This window comes from Phocoena phocoena, chromosome 8 (assembly GCF_963924675.1).
Source record: "Phocoena phocoena chromosome 8, mPhoPho1.1, whole genome shotgun sequence".
Taxonomy (NCBI): Eukaryota; Metazoa; Chordata; class Mammalia; order Artiodactyla; family Phocoenidae; genus Phocoena; species Phocoena phocoena.
The window spans coordinates 100,295,383-100,314,550 of NC_089226.1; the positions used below are offsets into that span (position 1 = coordinate 100,295,383).

The window sequence follows — 19,168 nt, forward strand, 5'->3', positions numbered from 1 at the left end:
CCTGAGCCAGCTCACAGGGGCAGCGGGTGCCGGAGGTGGGAGAGGAAGAACAGTCCACTGGGATGGAACCCGACCGGCGGGTGGGGGGGGGGTCTCCCTGGGGAGGCTCCCTCCACAGAAGAGCCTATTCCCTATTCCCACCAGAGACATCCTTTGGCCCCCTCCCCTAGTGTAAGAGAGAGATGGAGCAGTTGGAAGGCCTCTCTCCCCCTGCCCCCTCCAGATCTCCAAAATCGAGGGCCATCCAACCCTAGGTCCTGGAGAGAAAGATCCACCCAGGGTCATCACTGCCAGGCTGGTCTCCCACCCTGTGCTCCAAGGAGCTCCAGGGCCCCTTGGGTTGTACGCTGTGGTACCATAAAAGAGGATCTTTAATTAAAGAAGCTTGTGAAACACTGATTCCTGTACTGCAGGACTTCTCAGAGCCTTTAATGTGCCAATGAATATCAGTGTTTCACAAACTTAGTTGGTCATGGAACCCTTGATGCATGGGATCACTATTAATCTTTTATGGGGCACAAGCGCTCTGAGGAACACAGTTTGAGAAACAGTATTAAAGAATGCAGCTTCCCAGAATCCTTGATAACGCGATCCTTTTGGAGGAGGTCCTAAGCCCAGGGGGAGATTGTGCAATAGGTAAACCCTGCTTCCTGCCACTCCACCGGCTTTGGGCCCAGGGAAGAGGCAAAGGCCTAGGAACCTGGGGGCATGTAGACAAGAAAGGTGGCTTCCTCCCCCTGGGGCAGAGGGTCTGAGAGCTCAGCCCGGTGGGAGGGGGCAGGGACTGCAGGGCCACAGAGAGGCAGGGGACGACCCACTGTTGCCCTCACTGCCTTAGAGAGCCCGCAGAGCCTGCTCCCCGCCCCACTGCCCCCTCTCTGCTTCTCTTGTGGGCCCTTTTTAGGTCCATCTAGTACACACACAGCCTTACCCAGGAAGCTGATGGTCAGCTGGCAGAGACAAGCTCTCTGGCCCAGACCGTGGCTGCAAACTCGGTTAGAGGCCTGGCCTGGAGGTGGCAGGTGCCGGGCTGGCCCCGTGCTCCCGCCATGTGGTCCCTCCCCTCTTCAGAAAGCCTGGGGCCTGGGCTCTGCCAGCTCTCGGCTTTGAAGACTGGAGAGCATGCAACCAAACCCAGCTTCAAAGGCTCCCCGCAGCCTCCTCCGAAGCCCAGCCTCGCCTGGCCCACCCCTTCACTTACCCGCCCCCCAACAGACACACACCCACAGCTTCTGCGAAGGCCCCAAACAGGGTCAGAGCAAGAGATGCAAAAAGAGGAGGGGGGCCGACGAGGGGCAGGGAGGGAGCCCTCAGGAGAAGGGGAGAGGAAGGAGGGAAGTAGGAAGACAGGAAGATAGACCAGGGGAAGGGCAGGAGGGAAGGCATGGGCAGGCATGGCTGGGGCCTTGAGTTGAAGGAGGCAGGGTGGGGCAGGAAGGGCTGGGGGAGGCCCCGCTTCCAGGCGGAGCCCTTGGCTGGCAGGCTAAGATGGAGGGGCATCCCGCAGCCTCCCCGTGAAGGCCTAGGCCAAGAAGCAGAGAGGAAAGGGCCAGGCATTGGCCAAAGGGTACAGAGCCCTCTAGGGAGAGCCCCACCCCTACTGCCCTGTTCCCAGAGCCCCTGACCAGGTGAGAACCTTCTCCCAGCATCTCCCAGTGGCCCTCAGCAGGGGCCTGCAGATGGCCTGCAGTGCACGGCAGACCTGCCGACTTGAAGACAGATCTCAGGGGAGGGGAGAGTCTCTCCCCATCGCTCTGCTTTCCCTGAGCAGACCAACACTGGGTCCTGCTGGGGTCCCCAGGGTTTTTGTCCATCCTTCTTCCAGGTTACCCTCAGAACATTGGTGGGGTCTGAGGAAAGAGTCTGAGCCGCCACCACCCACCCCCAGAGAGGGGCTCCCCAGCCCCAGGGCTGGGGGAGGAGCTTGGAGGTGCAGGGGAGTTAGGCAGGGCTTGGGGACAGCGTGTGTGTGACGTGAGGGTTGGAAGGAGGAAGCAGCGCCCGGGGTTGAGGGAAGAGGCGGACAGTGCTGGGAGGGAGACCAGCCAGAACACAGGGCTGGGGGCCCTGGAACACTGTGAGGGTCTGGGAGGCACAGGCAGGAAAGGCGGAGCCCCGGGCCACCCTGAGGTGCTGGGAGTGGGTGTATGGGACTGGGCTGAGGAGAGAGCAAGGCACCAGGTTGTGAGGGGGAAACTGAATGTGTGTGCGGCCAGATCTGGGGGGGTGGTCCTCCCACTTGGGCTGCCTGAGTGCCCCACCCCAAACTCGAAGCCTGGCACCTACCTGATGGCCTTCTTCTCACTACGCCCACGCCCTGAGTCTGGCGTGCCCACCGTCTCCAAGGAGTTCTTGTAGCGTTTGCCCTGTGGAGACAGCACCAGGGTCACTCCTGGGAGACAGGGCTGGACTCTCCCTGCCTCCCCAGAACGGGGCCCTGGGGGGAGGGGAGTACACTGGAGCCCCGCCTCGGCAACAAGGTCTGGGGCCAACGTGTGAGGGTGTCACCACCTTGGGGTGCCAGCCCTACCAATCCCTGATCCCTGATGGGCAACTCCTGGGCCCCATCGGGCTCTAGGACTTGGCCCGCCCCCTTGACCTGCACCCCATCCCTGACCCCTAGGGATGAGGTCCCTCCCATCTGCCTGTCTCCTGGGGCTCTGGCTCGGCTCCCAGAAGCATATCTCCCTCTGCCGTGGACAGACGGCTCTCAGGCGCCTGGCCACGTCCCACTGGCCACGTCACTGCCCCCAGATGGTGGGGTGGCATCCTGCAGGGCAAGGTTGGCAGTGGCCAGTGTCGTGAGTGGCAGGGGCAGGGAGAGGGCCCGTGCCCAGTCCTGCCGGGGCCATGTCCGTCACTGTCTGGGGGCTCCCTGGGGGTCCCTCCTGCCCCGGGCCCGTGAGGCAGGGCAGGGCCTGAGCACCCTCCTTCACAGGAAGGCAGCCTTGGGAAGCGAGGCTGCCCACTGACGCTGGGGCCGGGGGCAGCCTGGCTCTTCCTCAGCCAGCACGGGTGGAGGGAGGGGCAGGGCAGGATGACGGGGTGGGCGTGCCAGGTCCCCTGGCTAGAGGAAGGGCTGCAGCGGTGACAGGGCCTGCTGCCAGGAAGGTGAGCACCGTTCACCTCTTTGGTTTGGGTTTCTAAATTTAGCTCACACAGAGCCCGGCACCATTAACATTCCTGGCTGCCACCAAATGTCCTCACGCACACCCAGGGGCCACGGGCCTGGGCGGGGGAGGGGGGCTGTGCAGGGGCCGGAGCTGTCTCCCACTGGGCACTGGCCTGCCCCTGCCCAGCCGAGTGGGGTCGGGGACACACACACACGCACACGCAGGCACACATTCCTCCAACATCCCGTCATGTGAGCCAAGACCACAGCCACATCAGTCAATTACTGCATCCTCCCTGAAGCAAAATAAAAGCCACACGGCCGCGTCCCCCGACACTCCCGCCAGCTGCAGCCCCTTCCGGGGACTGGAGTCGCCTGCTTCGGGAGGACAACAGCGGAGCTCCCAGGAAGGGGGTGGAGGTGGGGGGAGGGCCCTCATGCCACCTCCAGTACGCCTATGCCTCAGGGGTGCCAGGGTCCTGTCCCAGCAGTGCCCCACATTCTCCATGTCACCCTGCTCACGTCCCGTGCCCTCTCCAGCCCCCCTTTCCCCTCCTGTCTGAAATGGTGTGATGTTACTGGATCAGCCCTGGGTCCCTCACCCTTCAAGTAATAATAATAATTATTATTATTACTCTGTTTACCTACTTCAGCTCCCACCCCTGGGAACATAGTCCCCAATGGCAGGGACTGTATGGGCTCTGGTACTTGGTGTGGAACCTGGTACCCGGCAGTTCCCCAAATCCATTAACTGGAAGCCCCACCCACCCAGGGGTCCAAGCCTCAGGCCGTTGCCTCTGAGCCAGAACTTTAAGAGTTAAAAAACAGAGCTGCTGGATCCCCTGGGTCCACAAAAGCTGCCCTCTCTCACCTCAACTCCAGTCCCTCCCATCATTACCCAGAAGTTCAAATCCCAAACAATTCCTAGTTCCAACTGGGCAGATCAGGAGCCTGGAGCCCCTCCCTGGTGGCCAAGGGCCCTTCTTGGGCAGGACCCTCAGGCAGGAGTCCCGCCCCCCGTCCTCCAGCAGGTGCGGCAGCGTGGGGCAGGCAGTACCCTGCCGAGAGCCCCCCCCGTCCCACCCCTCACCCCTTCTCCTCTTTCTTCCTAGTCTTCAGGGAACTTGCTCTGGTCAGCACCCTCTTTGAAGGCTGGTCCGTTGCCCCTTCCCCAAGGCCCGGCACCTGGTTCACCCAAGGCATTCTGGGAGCTTCTGCCTGTCCCTCTTCCTTCCACAGCTCAGAGAGCCCTCCCCTCCAGCGGCAAGGACCCTTTTGCAGAGGAGCTGGGGCACATGGGGGACAGAAACCAGGGCAGGACTTGCCTTGGGGGTCAGGGGAAGTTAATGGGGCAACGATAGGAACCCCAGGTGGGGTCCAGGAGACATAAAACAGCTCCAAAGGAGCCCAATCCCCCAAGCCTGCTTATCAGGGAGGGGGTTGGCCAGGCTGATCCGGAAAAAGCCAGTTGGAGATTAAGGAAGTTATTAATGTTTGGAAATGGGATCTGGGCTGTCAGGTATCACGTCACTGCTGCTGAGGGGACAGGCAGGCAAGGAGAGCCCAGCAACTGTGCAGGGGGAGCATTTTAAAGCCCCTTCCATGGAGCATAGAGACAGCCTGGACAAAAAGCTCCCTGGCTTCTGAGACCAGGGGTTGGAAGGGGGTGGCAGGATTGGGGGGTCCTAGGCGAAGGAACATTCTATCAGCAGCTCAGAGGGACAAGTCAAGAGGGACACACTGCGGTCCGGACCCGAGACCCCTGAGGAAGCTCTGGCTGGAGGCTGGGAGGAGGGGCTGGGCCAGGGAAGGTTCCGCAGTTCTCAGCTTCCCAAGGCACTTACTGCACTGACAGGCCCCCGACCTGCTACAAAAGCTGTCATCTCTGAACTCCTGTCTCCAGGTGAGTGGGGGTAGGGCTCTCAACGAATACAGGGAAACACACACACACACACATACGCACACACACACTCTGTACCAATGCCCTCAAAGTCGACACCCTTAGCACAAAAGACCCCCAGTCAAGGTCACCAGCAGCGCCTGTTCATACAACCCTCCCCTGCCTTCAAATACAGACAGACAGACAGCCGAACGGGCCCTGCAGCGAGGCCACAGGGCTGCAGTGCGTGCTCAGCCACTCCCAAGCCTCTGAGGACATTCGCACACATGAGCACGTGACCGAGCCCCTCCTCCACCTCCCCTGAAATTCTGAGACAGACAGAGAGACAGGAAACCCAGGAACAATGCAGGGCAGCCAGTCTGGCACCTGCATGCAAGGAGTGGGCCCGAGTCACACACACACTCGCACACACTCACACGTGGGGCAGGGCTGGCCTTCTCCCTGGCTCCTCTCCAGGGAAAGGAGCTGCCTGAAGCTGAACATCCCGGGATGAAGAATCGCGCTCCCATTGCCCGGGTTTGCCTTTCCCGAAGGAAGCACGTTGGGTTATGGGCCTCTTGGGCCCTCCCCAGGAGCATCTGCCCCTTCTCTTCTTTAGGACTAAGGCATTGAGCCCCCACCTACACAGCACCCATGGCCACAGCCCTTCCCCCCACCGTGCCCCACGCCCCTCTGTGGCGGGCAGGGAGAGAATGGGGCTCCCAGACGCGGCACCCTGCCCTCACTCCCACCGTTCTCAATCCGGGGCATGGAAGGTGCCTGCCAGCGACCCTTCTTCACCTAAGCCCGGAAAGGCCCCACACCTGGGACACCTCTGGGCCCACCTTCGGGGGTCCCCCTGCAGTCCCCAAAGTCCCCATCGCACTTCTAAGCTGGGGCAGCAGGACGGGGGATGAGTAGGGTTCTCGAGGCTCAGCCCCACTCCGGGAGCTGAGCTGCCGGGGCGCAGGGAGGGCGGCTCAGCCCGGCTCCTCCTCCTCACGGCGCCCTCCGGTGATGAATGTCCCTCCTGATGGTCTCGTTACTTACTGATGGCCTAATCCTGCTCGTTAATTTCCCAGCCCTCGTTAAAAATGAAAAGAAGCCATTTGTGCTTGTACAAACCCCCAGAACCAGGATGGATGTGCGGGCGCCCGTTGGGGGGGGGGGCCGGGTCAGGCGGAGCCTCCTCATTGGACAGGAGGCCCAGCTCGGCCACGCCCAGCCCTGTGCTGGGGGCCGTGGGCGGAGGGCACAGGGCGCTCAGAGCTGTGTGGGAGGGGGCCTCGATTCTCAGTCTGCGCGTGCGTGCGTGTGGTGTGAGTTTCCACGGAAGTATGCCTGGGTGGGCAAGTGGGTCATCTGCACGCGCCCTTGAGAGCGTTCACGAGCCTGTAATTGAGTGGGGGTGGGGGCAGGGCCAGGCCCCGTCCCCGGGGCCCTTGGGAGCCTCACCAGTTTGCGCTGACACCAGTGGCAGAGGCCGCAGAGGACGACAGTGACGCTAAGGCTGACGGTGATGATGGCAGAGACCAGCAGGACATCGCGGGTGGGCGCCCCTGCAGAGGACACACACAGGTCAGACCCTCACTCGCCAGGGCCAGCTACCCTCCCTCAGCCCAGAGCCCCCTGGAACAACCACCCTAGCCACACTGGGAGCTCTGCGCCCCAAGTTCTACTCCCAGCTCTGCCTTGCTGGCTGACCTTGGGAAGTCTCTTCCTCTCTCTGCATCTCACTTTCCTCATCTGTAAAATGGGAGTCTCCGGGCAGGTCTCTCCCAGTCCCTCACTGCACGAGCCCTGCGTGGGGTCCGCACCAACCCCCAAACTTTGCACCCTCGAAGGGAGAGGCCAAGTGTGCCCTTGGCCTAGCCAGGCCTCACCCACCGGGCTTTCAAATGCCTCTAAAAGAGCCACCGCTTCTGTGTGGCATGATTCCATCCCCGCCCGCCCCCTCTACATACCCGGAGCCACAACTCCAGCCGAATTTGCCCAAAGCGTTAGTTCCCGTAGTCCCTCTGACGACATCTGCCCCACAGGCACTGACAGACCCTCTTAAGTGTTGCCCAAGACTCCACAGCTACATGTATAGTCAAAGAGGGAATCTCTGGAATGCTCTGACCCGTCCTCACCCGCTTTGGCTCAGCTTTTTTTGGGCTGCAAGTCTACCCAGCTGGCCTCTGCACACCCTGTCCTCCCATGCCCTAGCCCCTGAGCTCGCCTCCAGTCCTCCCACCCCATCGGCTCAGCACCCCCTTTGTTGGCTGGCAATGTCCTAAATGTTCCCCAGGGGCTGCCCCACAGCTTCCATTCTAACAGCTCAGGGGTCCTATGCTTTCGGAGTGGAAACCTTGATGGATTGCCCTGGGAGCAAAACCCCGGGTTTCTGTGTAAATCCCACCACTTGCTAGCTGTGTGGCTTTAGTCACCTAACAGCTCAGTTTTCTCCCCCCTGTAAATGCGGATTAAACCTCCTCCCTCCCTCCTCACAGGTGGCTGTAAACACGAGCCCAAAGCAAACGTAAGGAAGGCAAACCTTGACCAGATATCGTCATGTGGGGGAGTGAGTCGACAGAGACCGGCATAGATCACTTGTGCTCTGTAAATATGTGTACGGTGGGGACGCGTCTTAAAGTCAAGGGGACGCTGTTTATTTACAGAGGAGCCTGCTTAGGCTTTTCGGTTTCAGCGCTGGTGGTAATTAAGAGTTGACAAGATCTGTCTGGTCCCGGTTCCTTCGGTTTTAGCTTCTGGCATCCGGTGTCTCATGCTTTGCTGCGGGGCCTCATGAAGGAGGGCCAGGCGGTCATCCCCTGTTCTCAGGGCCCTCGGGCCGCCTCCCACCACTACTCCAGTGCCCTGGGCAGCCAGTCTGCTGCCCGCTCTCCCCAGAATCCTGATTGGGCCCCACCCCTCCCTCCCCAACCTCCGGAGCTGCCGAGATGTGGGAAAAAGCCACCCTCGCTGGGCGCCTCCTGTCCACCTGCCAGGCCAACTAAGCTTCCTCCCATCCCAGGTCCACAGCCTCGGTCCCCAGGAAGCCACTGCACCAGTTCACTGTCAACCTCAGGGCCCACAGCACCAGGGAGCTCTGATCCGGACAGTCCACAGACACCGAGGAACTGGTCCTGTCTTTCCCTCCATCAGGTGGAGGAGCGCAGCTCTGCAAGGCTGAAGGGGCCACATTTGTCACAGTTCTTAGGCCAAATGGGAGGCCTCCGTCTTTAACCTCCAGGCTTCTGGGGATGGGGGGGTGCATAACACCACAGGGCACACCACCAGGGCCCCCAGACCCAGGCCTGTGGTCAAGAGGTGCGCGAACACACCTTCCGAGAATGGGGCCGGCGCTTTTTCTAACTCTCTTCATGGAAGCTGCCCCTGCCCCACGGGGAGGGTCTGGGGGGCGGGGCGCTATCAATCCCTGGTCCAGGAAGATCCCACATGCCACGGAGCACCTAAACCCGTGCGCCACAACTACTGAGCCTGCGCTCTAGAGCCCGAGAGCCACAACTACTGAAGCCCGCATGCCTAGAGCCTGTGCTCCGCAACAGGAGAAGCCACCGCAGTGAGAAGCCCGCGCACTGCAACAAAGAGTAGCCCCCCACCCCCGACCCCCCACTCGCTGCAGCTAGAGGAAGCCCCCACGCAGCAACAGAGACTCAACGCAGCCAAAAATAAATAAATAAAATATACATAAATTTATAAAAAACAAACAAACCCTACATTAAAAGAAATAAAATGAAGATAATAATGGCACCCACCCCGTGGTAGTACTCAGTAGATACGGATTATTATTAAGGTTGTTGGGTTAGTTCCCACTCAGGTGTACAGAGAGCTCTGGAAACACAGACGAAGAAGTGGTTGCTGGACTAGGGAGCTATCTGGGAAGGCTTTCCTGAGGAGGCGGTATTTGGTGTGGTCTGGGAGAGGGATGTGAGGTGAGGGTAGGACAATCTGGGCAGAGGGAACGGCGAGAGCAAAGGCATGAGAGGGGAAGAAGGGTCAGGCGTGTTGCTTGAGGAGCTGGACTAGGTTATGGGGAGTGAAGTGGCGAACGAGGCTGGGAATGAGAGTAGGGCCCGGTGGCGAGGGGCTTTGTCTTCCAGGCCGAGGGGCTTCCTGTGTTAGTAGGCCGTAGGAGCCATGGAAGGTTTTTGAGCAGGGGAGGGGCAGGATCAGAGGGCGAGTCAGCGAGCTCACGAGCTGGGAGCTGTGGCAGGAGGTCAGAGTCCAGGTGATTCCTCTGCCCCCGTGCCCTTTCTGCATGCACCCTCCCCCACATATCTCTAGCCATGGGGCAATTCTCCAAGGGATTACCTCCCTGGAGCCTCTTCCTCTCTTTGCCAAACAAGGTCCTTATCAAAAACGGCTCTTCAACCCCTGCTCTAGGCTGGAGAGCCCCTGAGGACAGAGGCTGTCAATCCCAAAAGCCAGTGGTCCCCAGAGACCCAGGGAATGCCCATCTTAAGCAATTAGTATTCTGTGGGCATGGAGAATTAGCACTGGGCTTGGAGTCTAGGAGAATGAGGCTGAGGCCTTATTCTGGCCACTAACCAGCTGTGTGGCCACGAGCAAGGCGCTCGACCTCTTGGAATCTGTGCCTTCATGTGTGGAGAGCTGATCCTTCCTCATTCTGATGAGAAGCAGGGGTTCTAGGTGTTCCACATGCAGCAACAAATTCGTCTTCACAATAATAACCGAGGTGAGCATTAAGATTGTCCCCATCTTACAGATGGGGAAACTGAGGTACGGAGGGGCCAAGTACTTTGCTCAAGGTCGTTCAGCTAGTAGGCGGTGGAGCCAGGGTTCGAACCCAGGCAGTCTGACTCACAGTCTACATTCTTTGTCTTGACATCACACCCACTACAGAGGCGAGTGGCCAGTGGTTTTCCAGGTGTGTTCTTTGGAACACCTAGGGTTCCTAGGAATTTCTCAGGGGCCACAGAGATGGATGCTGAGTAGATGGGGCTGTGTGCCCTCAAGCCCTGTTCAACGAAAGCAGCATGGTTTCCCTGTTTCACATCTTGGGCTTCCACAGAAAGTTCCATTTGAGGAAAGGGATGTGTTACTAAGGAAAGTTGAACCCTCCTGGATCAGTGACCCTAGGAACCCCTGCAGCATGAATGGATGCTGTCATCTTCCAGGCAGCTGACCCCTCCCCCAAAGATTCCCAAAGATTCCCTGCCCCCCACCCCAAGCAACCCTTGGACAGCCCTTGAATCCACGGTAAAACAAATCCTTGCCAGTGCAAATTGCATCGATGCTGTGAACCAAAGTGACACGATGTCCTCGGCCTGCACGCGATATTGCCATCAAGGGAGGCAAGCCTGTTCTTGCCTGCCAGCCCGGGTGAAACCATTCCCAGAACACGGAGTCACTATGTCTCGGGCTGCAAGGGACCTTGGAAGTCAGGCCTCATCAATGAACGAACGCCCTGGGCAGCCCTGTCAGGGGCAGGAAGCTGCTTCTGCAGGATGCAGACCCTCCACAAATGGGCGTTGGTAGCTAGGGCTGCTGTGTCTTGAGCTGAGCTCAATCTGTCTCCCTGGAACTTCCCCCCAAGGTCCTAAGCTTGTCCTCTGGAGCTGCCGGGAACAAACCAGCTCCCGCTGCCACATGACAGGCCTCCAAATCCTTGCTGACAGCTCTCATGTCCCCTTCCAGTCTTCTCCAGGCAAAGCTGCCCCAGCCCGTCTAACCCTTCCTCCGATGACATACATGGTTTCAAGTCCCCTTAGCGTCAGCATATTAACATTTGGGGAAATAAAATATTGCAGCCCTAGTCAGCCTTCTGACAGAGCTGAGTTCCACGACCTATCCTTGGGCAGAGGAGACATCTGGGTCCCAGGGATGAGACACAGACAAGGGCAGACAGATGACATCGGGAGACTTGGGAGGCTGGGTGAGCCAGGAACAAGGAGAGCTAGGCCTCTGGGGTCCAGTCCCAAGGGTGCCAGGACGTGAGATGTAAACTCGGGCATGTCCCTGACCCTCTGCCCAGGCCTTTGGCGGCCATGTCAACCAATTAGAGCCCAGGATTAATGACAATCCAGTAGAGTCCTGTAGGCTTTGCCAGGTGCTGTCGGCATAGCCCATGGTTCTGACCATGCCACCCCACCGGGAGCTCTCAGGGTAAATAAAACCTGTGTGCTTGAGGAGGTGGACCCCTTTTGAAGGTGGACAAGATGCCCACACACAGCCTTCCCTTCTAGAACATCAACTGCATGAGGGCGGGGCTCAATCTCGTGTTCACCGCTGTCTTCCCAGCAGCAAGGACAGAGCCAGGCATAGAGTAGGTGCCCAATAAATGCTTGTTGAATGAATGAGGAGGAATCCCAAGCCTCTAGGAATGATAGTAATAGAGGCTACCATTTATTAAGTGCCTACTGCGTACCAGACTATGAAGGTAGGGGCTGTATCTGCTTTGTTCATTCTGATAACCTCTGTGACAGGCAAACCCACAGGAGGTGCTCAGTAAATATTTTTTGAATGCCCAGTGCTTGCATACGTTATCTCACTTGTCACCCAAACAAGACGGGATAGAAGAGATGGGACGGGCTGCAGTGACAGAGTTTGAGAGCCTCTCTCTTTTAAACACAAACACACACACACACACACACACACTCACACGCACACGCACACGCACCAGGATCCCTTCTGGTCTTCCCCCATGCCCATCTTTGACTGACAAGTCCTGATTTTTCTAGACCCAGATGAAAAGCACCTCCTCCAGGAAGCCTTCCATAATCTCCCCAGTGGGAATTAATTTCACAGAGCTCCCATCACACTGTGCCTGCACCCTTCTTTTAAGGTGCAGTGACTAAGAACCAGGGCTCTGGAGCCAGACTGTCAGGCAATTCGGATTCTTATTCTTCCGAGCTGTGTGACCTCATCTCTGTGTGCCTTGGTTTCCCCATCTGTAAACAGGGATAGTGCAGGCCCCGTAGCACTACTGTGAGGTTTAAAGGAATTAGCACAAAGAATGCACTTAGCACAGTGCCTGACACGGAATAAGTAGGCAGTAAATGCTAGCTATTATCATAGCATTACCACGTCGAACCCTGCATTAGAGACATCTGCGGCATGGAGTTGGCCCTCAATGTGTTGTATGAAATACTGAATACACATTCAGTATTCCCCACAGGATAGCGGAAGCCAGGGGTCACGTCTTATTCGATCTTGTGCACCCCTGATCCCTGCCCCAGGACCTGGCCCAGGGCTTAACGAAGAACAAGCATCAGTGAACACCTATGGCAAGGAATGGGGAGGGCTGAGGCATGGGGCTGGGGGGTGAGGGTGGGCAACAGTTGGAAGCCAGGCTGGGCTTCAGGTGTGAACTGCAGAAATGACCCCGTCCCTTGCCAGGACTCTGCTCCCACTCCCAGCTCCTTCTCATCTCCTCAGCAAGCCATGATTTATAGATGAACAGAATCAAACAGGGCCACTGGCTGCTGAGATGCCCTGAGGAGCTGCCAGAGAGGAACAGGAGGGGAGGGGGGAGCAGGTGCACACCTACAGGCCAGAGATGTGGACACCCATGGCTCACATACACGAGCCACGGAGACTCACCCTTGGCACAGACGCCTATGCCCGCCTCCCGCGTATAAACACACGTGCGCGCACACACACACACACAAGCCATGCTGACTCACCTCTTGAATGGACACCCATGCTCACACTCACACACAAACGTGCACACACACCCACGGTCACGGTCATGGTCACGGTCACGAACAGATGCCTAGACCACTCTGCTGTCCACGAGGTCTAAATGTTCATGCACTTCCTCTGGCCTGGAATTCTCCCCCCATGCACATCTGTCCTCTGGAGCAGAGCAGTGAGACAGGCAGTAGACTTGCAAATGACTTGGGTTCAAGTCCCACCTCTGCTCCCAGCCAGTGACCCAGGGCGAGTCCCATTCTGGGCCTCAGTGTTTTACCTTCAAATGATGATAAGAACCCCTGACCTGCCCTGCTGGGGTGTTGTCAGGATCAAATAATAGCTAACATTCATTGAGCACGTGCCTTTTGTGGTAGACACCGTGCCAGGAAGTCTATAGGCACCATCTCATGTGCTCTCTGCAACCTTTAAAATTATTATTCCCATTTCGCAGAGGAAAAAAACAGGTGTGGGGAATTAAGGCAACTTGAACTTGTCCTTGACCCTGCTATGGCTGTCCCCCTCTGAGGTGAAGCACGTGACAGCACTCTGTAACATGCTACACTGCGAGATCCAGCCACACCCCACTGCCCTCCTTCCTTCAAGAAGGCCAACCTCTTTCACACTTGAGACTTCACATAAGCTCTTCCCTCTGCCTGGAATGCCCTCCCTTCTATTCTCTTCTTTCTATTCTCAAGATCCCTAGACAAAGATGGTCTTCATTCCCTCACACGTTCCTTTCTGTTGCCCCCGTAACTATGACAATTCATCACTGTGGATTAATAATTAGCATTTTGTATGTCTTTCCCCCACTGGGAACACTTGGAGGGCTGAGACCCCCCAGATCACTCATCTCTGTAGCCCAAGGTCTGGTACATAGGAGAGGCTGGATAAATATGTGCTAAACAAATGCATGAAATTATTCAAGGTCCACGTGAGCCTTCCTCCTCCAGGAAGCCCTCCCTGATGACAAGCGTTCACAGCACTCTCCAAACTTGAATGAACTGCCTTCTGTCCAGCCTCCTTTTCTTGGGAGTAGGCCTGTCCTCCAAGCAGGGCTAAGAGGTTCTCCTCATTGCTCGGTGTCTCCGACAGCCCATAGTCCAGGACACGACATAGAGGAGCCATTGGACATGCTGGAGATCTGGGCACATAGGCTCTTTTCCCCAGAATTCACTTGCTCTGATGCTCTCAGATGGTGACACACACACTCCCCACATCCAGCCAGTCCAAAGTTGTCCCATCACCCCCACACCCTCCTAACGTCCTGGAGTCATCCTCAGATCCCAGGCCCTTGCTTTCCTCACCAAGTGCCTTTAGCCATAGTAACTAATGTATGCTCAGCACTGAATCATGTTCACAGTCCTTAGCACCCTCTGAAGGTAAATCCTCTTATCCTCATTTTACAAAGAAGGAAACTGAGGCTCAGAAGGGGTCAGCACTTGCCCACACAGCAGAAGAGAGACAAAGCCAGGATTGAGCCTGGAGTCTGGAAGACCTCGACTCTGTGCCCCACGGGCACTAAGCCTTAAAACAAGTTGCTCCGAGTATAGACGGAAGGGAAGAAAGAAATGGAGTGAACACAAAACAAAGAGCAGCCGGGGAAAGGGCTTCCAGTTCCCCACGAACTCCCCCAAGCTCTTCAATGACCCCTCTTACCCACACACCTTTGCCACGGCTCCTTCCCACCTCCACTGCCCCAGCCCTTGGCCTCAGTAAAGCGGCCTCATCAGACAGATGCTCAGATGTTCTCAAAGTCTCAGAACGGGTTGGGGGTTGGGTGCCTGGGGCCGGGCAGGAGCAGGAAGAAGAGGCTGGTGGGGTACCTGAGGACTTTCCCAGGGCCGTGTCTCTGGTACGGACTAGGGTGCAACCACGATTCCAGAGATAAAGCAGTGATGCTGCGGATCACATTCCCATCCTGGTCCTGCCTCCTCCCACTTGATTCTGCACGACAGTGCCTCATGCCCCAGCGCCTCCCCCCACCATCCTTCGGTGGCTGCAGGATGACGTTCGAGGTGGAAAACAGCGAAAGCTGGAGTCACAGGTTTCCACAGGAAGCACCCCTCCACGTGCACAGAGAGCAGATGGAAATGGGGGAAGGTGGGAGGGCAAGGGCAGAGCCTACCAGCCCCAGGGCTATTTGGGCACGGGAAGGGAACATTTCTGGTGCCTATCCCACCTTCCTTCCTCTTCTCAACCCGACACACACAAGAAAGCCAGAAAAAGGCAGAGTGTGCGAGAAAGCAACAGAAAACCGATGAGCTAAACTCTGAACCCCAGACAGCTAGGCAAAGCTCCAGGCCTCGAAAGCAATGTCGGCCTCACCTGGGGCGGGAACAAGGCTGGCAAAAGAGGAGGCCTGCGGGGAACTGTTTCGGAAAGTTACAAGTAGCTGAAAATAGGGGCTTAGTGAGAGCAAGCCTCCTCAACCTTGACTGTAATAAAAACAATGTGTGAGTGAGCTAGGGAGAGTGTGCTGGCAGGGGCCGCAGAGGCCGCCTGGATGCAGACGGTTTAGAATTCAGAGGAGATGCCAAGTGAGTAAACAGCGAATGAAGGATTATCCGGATGGGCCAGGAGCCGTTCCAGCAAGAAATTGGACGGGGACATGTCAGGATCCACAAGCACTCCGACCTCTCATCAGGGAGCGGGGCCTGGTGAGCTGTGAGGGCCTCATCCACACCTTCTCTACCTCTGCTCTCTCTTCCAGCAGAGAGTGTGGCCTTGGTAATAATGGCTCAGGCTTGTTCAGTGCACAACAGTTTACAAAGTACTCCAGAGTCTACCGAGGGTTTTAAATCCATCGTCATATTTAATGGAGGTGGTGGGGGTATCTTCTGCCCGGTGAGCCCCTCCTCTCACCACAGCCACCCCCCCAAAAAAACTCCCAAAATTCCTGGCTTAGGAAAGCCTGGTGCATCTGGCTTCAGTCTTCAGCCTCAAAAGAGGGGGTGCGGGGTAATAGGCCATCTGTAGACCCGAGAGAGCTGCCGAGTATGGAAGTCATCAGGGTCAAAGCCATTCAGGACAGACAGGGCCAGGTGCCAGCTCTGAGCAGGGAGCCCAGACTGAAGGGTGTCCAGCCAGAAGTTAGCCCGGAACATGCCACCCACCCTGATCCCAAAGTTGATGAGCTGCCTGGGCAGCCATGAAAATGATCATGTCCATCAGGGCAGCAGGACCCCAGGAGAAGGAGGAGCTCAGTTGGAGGGTCTCTCCACCAGGACTGTGGAGCGGTGGCAGGATCAGGGACATGGGATGATCAAGCGCAGGCCTTGACCACTAGTTACTCTTATGAATAATGCATTGTTGTGCCTTGGCCTAAATCAGCATCTTACTGTTATTAATAATACACGGCTGCAAAGAAGCTGGGGTTGGAACGGTGTGCTGTATTTTATCTGAGGATCTCAGAGCACTTAAGAGTTCCTCATGCTGAAGACTCAACACTACCTCCCCAAGTCATAGGCTTCCTTACAGGACAGGGTACCTGTCCTGCCCTGACGCCCTCCCATCTGAAGCTTGGAGCCATGAAAGCCACAGGGTCTAGGAATCTTCTATCCTGGGATTCAGATTCTTGAGCTTTTGATGGTGGTGGTGGGGGGGGTCCACTTAATCTTCACCAGCTCAAGGGCTCTCAGGGACACAACATAATGTGAAGCTGCTCTCAGAGATGGTCAGGAAGGAGGGATATAACCAGTGGGAATCCAGGTGTGGGAGAGGTGGATGGAGAGAGACCACTGTGGACCTGAACCCAGTCCTGCCATCCACTGTCACTGTGGCTGTGTGACCTTAGTCAACTGCCTGGCCCCAAGTCTCCTCGTTAGAATATAAGGTGTCTTAGACTCCCTCTTGGAGGTGCCATTCTTCCATATTCTGGGGGTATTGTTTGCACCACAAATATTTGGATGGATCCACAGAGCCCGCGGCTCTGAACTCTGTCCGCGGTGCTGAAACAACGATCGTCCCACGGCCTCTGTCCTTGGTCCTGAAACAGAAACTCAGTCCCGAGACTGCCCCCTCCTCCAGGCCACCCCGTGCATTGCCCCGGGCGAGCGGAATTCAGGAAACCAGAAGCTTTTTCAGGACTGCAGCGTAGCGGTCCTACCTTACTCTGCTAATCACTCCGTGATAAGTCCGAAGTTGAAGCCACAGCAGTGAGCAGCCCGACCTCAAGAACCCCCTTTCTTGGATGAGGTCCGCAGATACCAAGAACTCCAGTCAGCAGCCCTACTCCAGACAAAAAGAATTTCCCCGCTAATGTAAATGCCGCATCCCATTCCCTCAGGGGACCCCGCCGCACTGCCTCCTGGCGGCTGGCGCGGGTACTGCGCTCAGATCAGGAACACAGAAGGTCCCCAGCGGTGGCGCTGGGCGTGTGGGGAAGGAGCGGCAGACCGCCGGGCCCTCGCCGCCCCTTCACCCCTCCCGGGGCAATCTGGAGCTCTGAGCTTGCAGTGCTGCCCAACACCCAAAAGCTCCAGGCTGTCTGACTGTTTTCCAGCCACCCTGGGGTGCCATGCTGCCCCATTCATAGCAAAGACTCAACCCACATTGCTGGACCCTACCAGGTGGAACTTCCTGTTCCCCCCTCCAAGATGGGTGGGGTAGACCTGTTTAAACAAACACAACCTTTTCTCCCGCTGCTGGGCCAGTCCTAACGAAATGAACACACAGCCCTGTAATACCCCTCCACCGGGGCAGAGGCTCTCTACCTCACACCCGCCCACATAAGAAACTTGCCCACGGCTCTTGCCTAGGAAGAAGTGTGCGTTGGGGGAGAAGCCCACAGCTGGAGCCCACTCCTCTCCTCGCACCCCACGGGCAGGGGCACTTTGAGAAGATCTGCTTGGTTAGCCTCACTGGGTGTAGAAATTCCCCTCTTCCAAAAACAAACAGCAAAACAAAACCACCTGAAGACAACACCCCAAATCAGCTTCTCTGGATCCAGGCGTGGAGGAAAGATAATATCCTTTAATTACAGTAGACATAGCTAATATCAAATGCTGAGCACGTACTGTAGGCCAAGCACTGCGCTAAGAGCTCTGCGAACGTTATCACATTGAGCCTTACCAAACCTCCCTCTCCCAGGAAAGCAGCAGGATCCGCATCCTACAGATCAGGAAAGTGGAGCTCAGGGAGGTGAGGTGACCACTCAGGGTGGTGCAAGTATTGAGACTGGCACGGGAAACCACATCCGTCTGCCCTTAATCTTGCAGCTCAGCTGGGTCTACCTCACCATCCTTCCACGTTCTTCGGGAAACCTCAGTGCCACTTACATATTTCCAGGGCTACCCCACCACTCCACGATCCTCACGTCTCAGCTGAGAGCCACATGGAGGAAGACAGTAGCACCTCACACTCCCACAGCACTTTGCAGCCTGCAAATTGCTTTCACAGCCACCGTCCAAATCAGCCCTCATGGCACGGAGGCCCTCCTTTGATTTTACAGGAGAGAAAAAAACTAAGGCTCAAAGGAATAAGTTTTGTCCCAAGTCACACGATGAGCGGTGGAGCCACAGGTCAGATGAAGATGGTGGGACTCCCAGCCCAGAGCTCTCTCTCGCCACTTCCTCAAGGCTGAGGTCCTGCAGGCAAGCCAGAAGTGGGTCTTAAGGGCTTTCGCCTCGGGTCAGGCTTCCTGAGGCCCTGACCTGAGCCGTCTCCCTTCTCCCGCTCCCTAGGGGAGCAGCCATTGGCTCCGCTCTAACTTGGAGTCTCCAAGTCTCATTCTAAATGAAATTTCTTCCCAGGCAATTACTTCCTGCTAATTAGGAGGCAAGATTGACAGTCCCTGGGCCCTGGGCTGACCCCTTTACTCAACTCACAGGGGTGGGGGGTTCCTGAGGTACTAGGTAGCAGCAGCAGCCACAGGAACTGCCTGGATCGGCCCCATCATTTGAAGGAGGCCAGGAAACTTCTGAGGGCAGGGGGACTGGTGGTGGAGTAAGAGCCTCCAAGGAATGGGAAGAAGGGAGGTGGGGATGCTGAGGGGGGAGGGACTCTGAAGTGGAAGAGAGCCGGGGCACAAGAAGCTGGAAGGAGCCTGGACGTGCCATGCAGAGTAAGAGAGAGACCTAGGCTCCGGAGCAGCAGGGGGAGCCGGGAGGATCCAGAGAAACGGGGACACGTCATAGGGAGGAAAAAGGAGGCATCTCAGGAAGCAGGAAGACAGAAGAGGAGGGAGAGATCTCCCTTCTGCAGAGGGAGGAAAGGAGGCACCCCGGAAAATGGTCAAGATTACAGAAGTGGAAGAGGTAGAGGCGGGGAGATACTGGGAGACTCCAGAAAGGGGAGGGAGACAGGAAGGAGGAATTGCTAAAGGAAATCCCTGGGGAGAAGGGGAGGAGTGGGGGGGAGGACAGCTGGAGTGGCAGCTCCCAGGGCCCCAAGAAGGGCTCTCTCTACATCATTGTCCTTGAGCCTCCCCCAATGTCAGTGCCCAGCCAGTTGGGCCTGCACGCCCTCCTACGCAGCCACAGGTGTGGGCGGGCATGATGGCAGGCCACCAGCCGGCT

General features: G+C 57.2%; 1 protein-coding gene across 1 annotated transcript in view; it reads right to left on the reverse strand.

Annotated features, from left to right (window-relative positions):
* SYT7 (synaptotagmin 7) overlaps positions 1-19,168 on the reverse strand; it is a 79,031-nt gene that overhangs the window by 27,600 nt on the left and 32,263 nt on the right. The window contains exons 5-6 of the mRNA XM_065882454.1: positions 6,447-6,550; positions 2,287-2,366 (exon numbers count right to left, since the gene is read on the reverse strand). Of these exons, the coding sequence (XP_065738526.1) occupies positions 2,287-2,366; positions 6,447-6,550 (184 nt within the window). The remainder of the gene's footprint in view (positions 1-2,286; positions 2,367-6,446; positions 6,551-19,168) is intronic.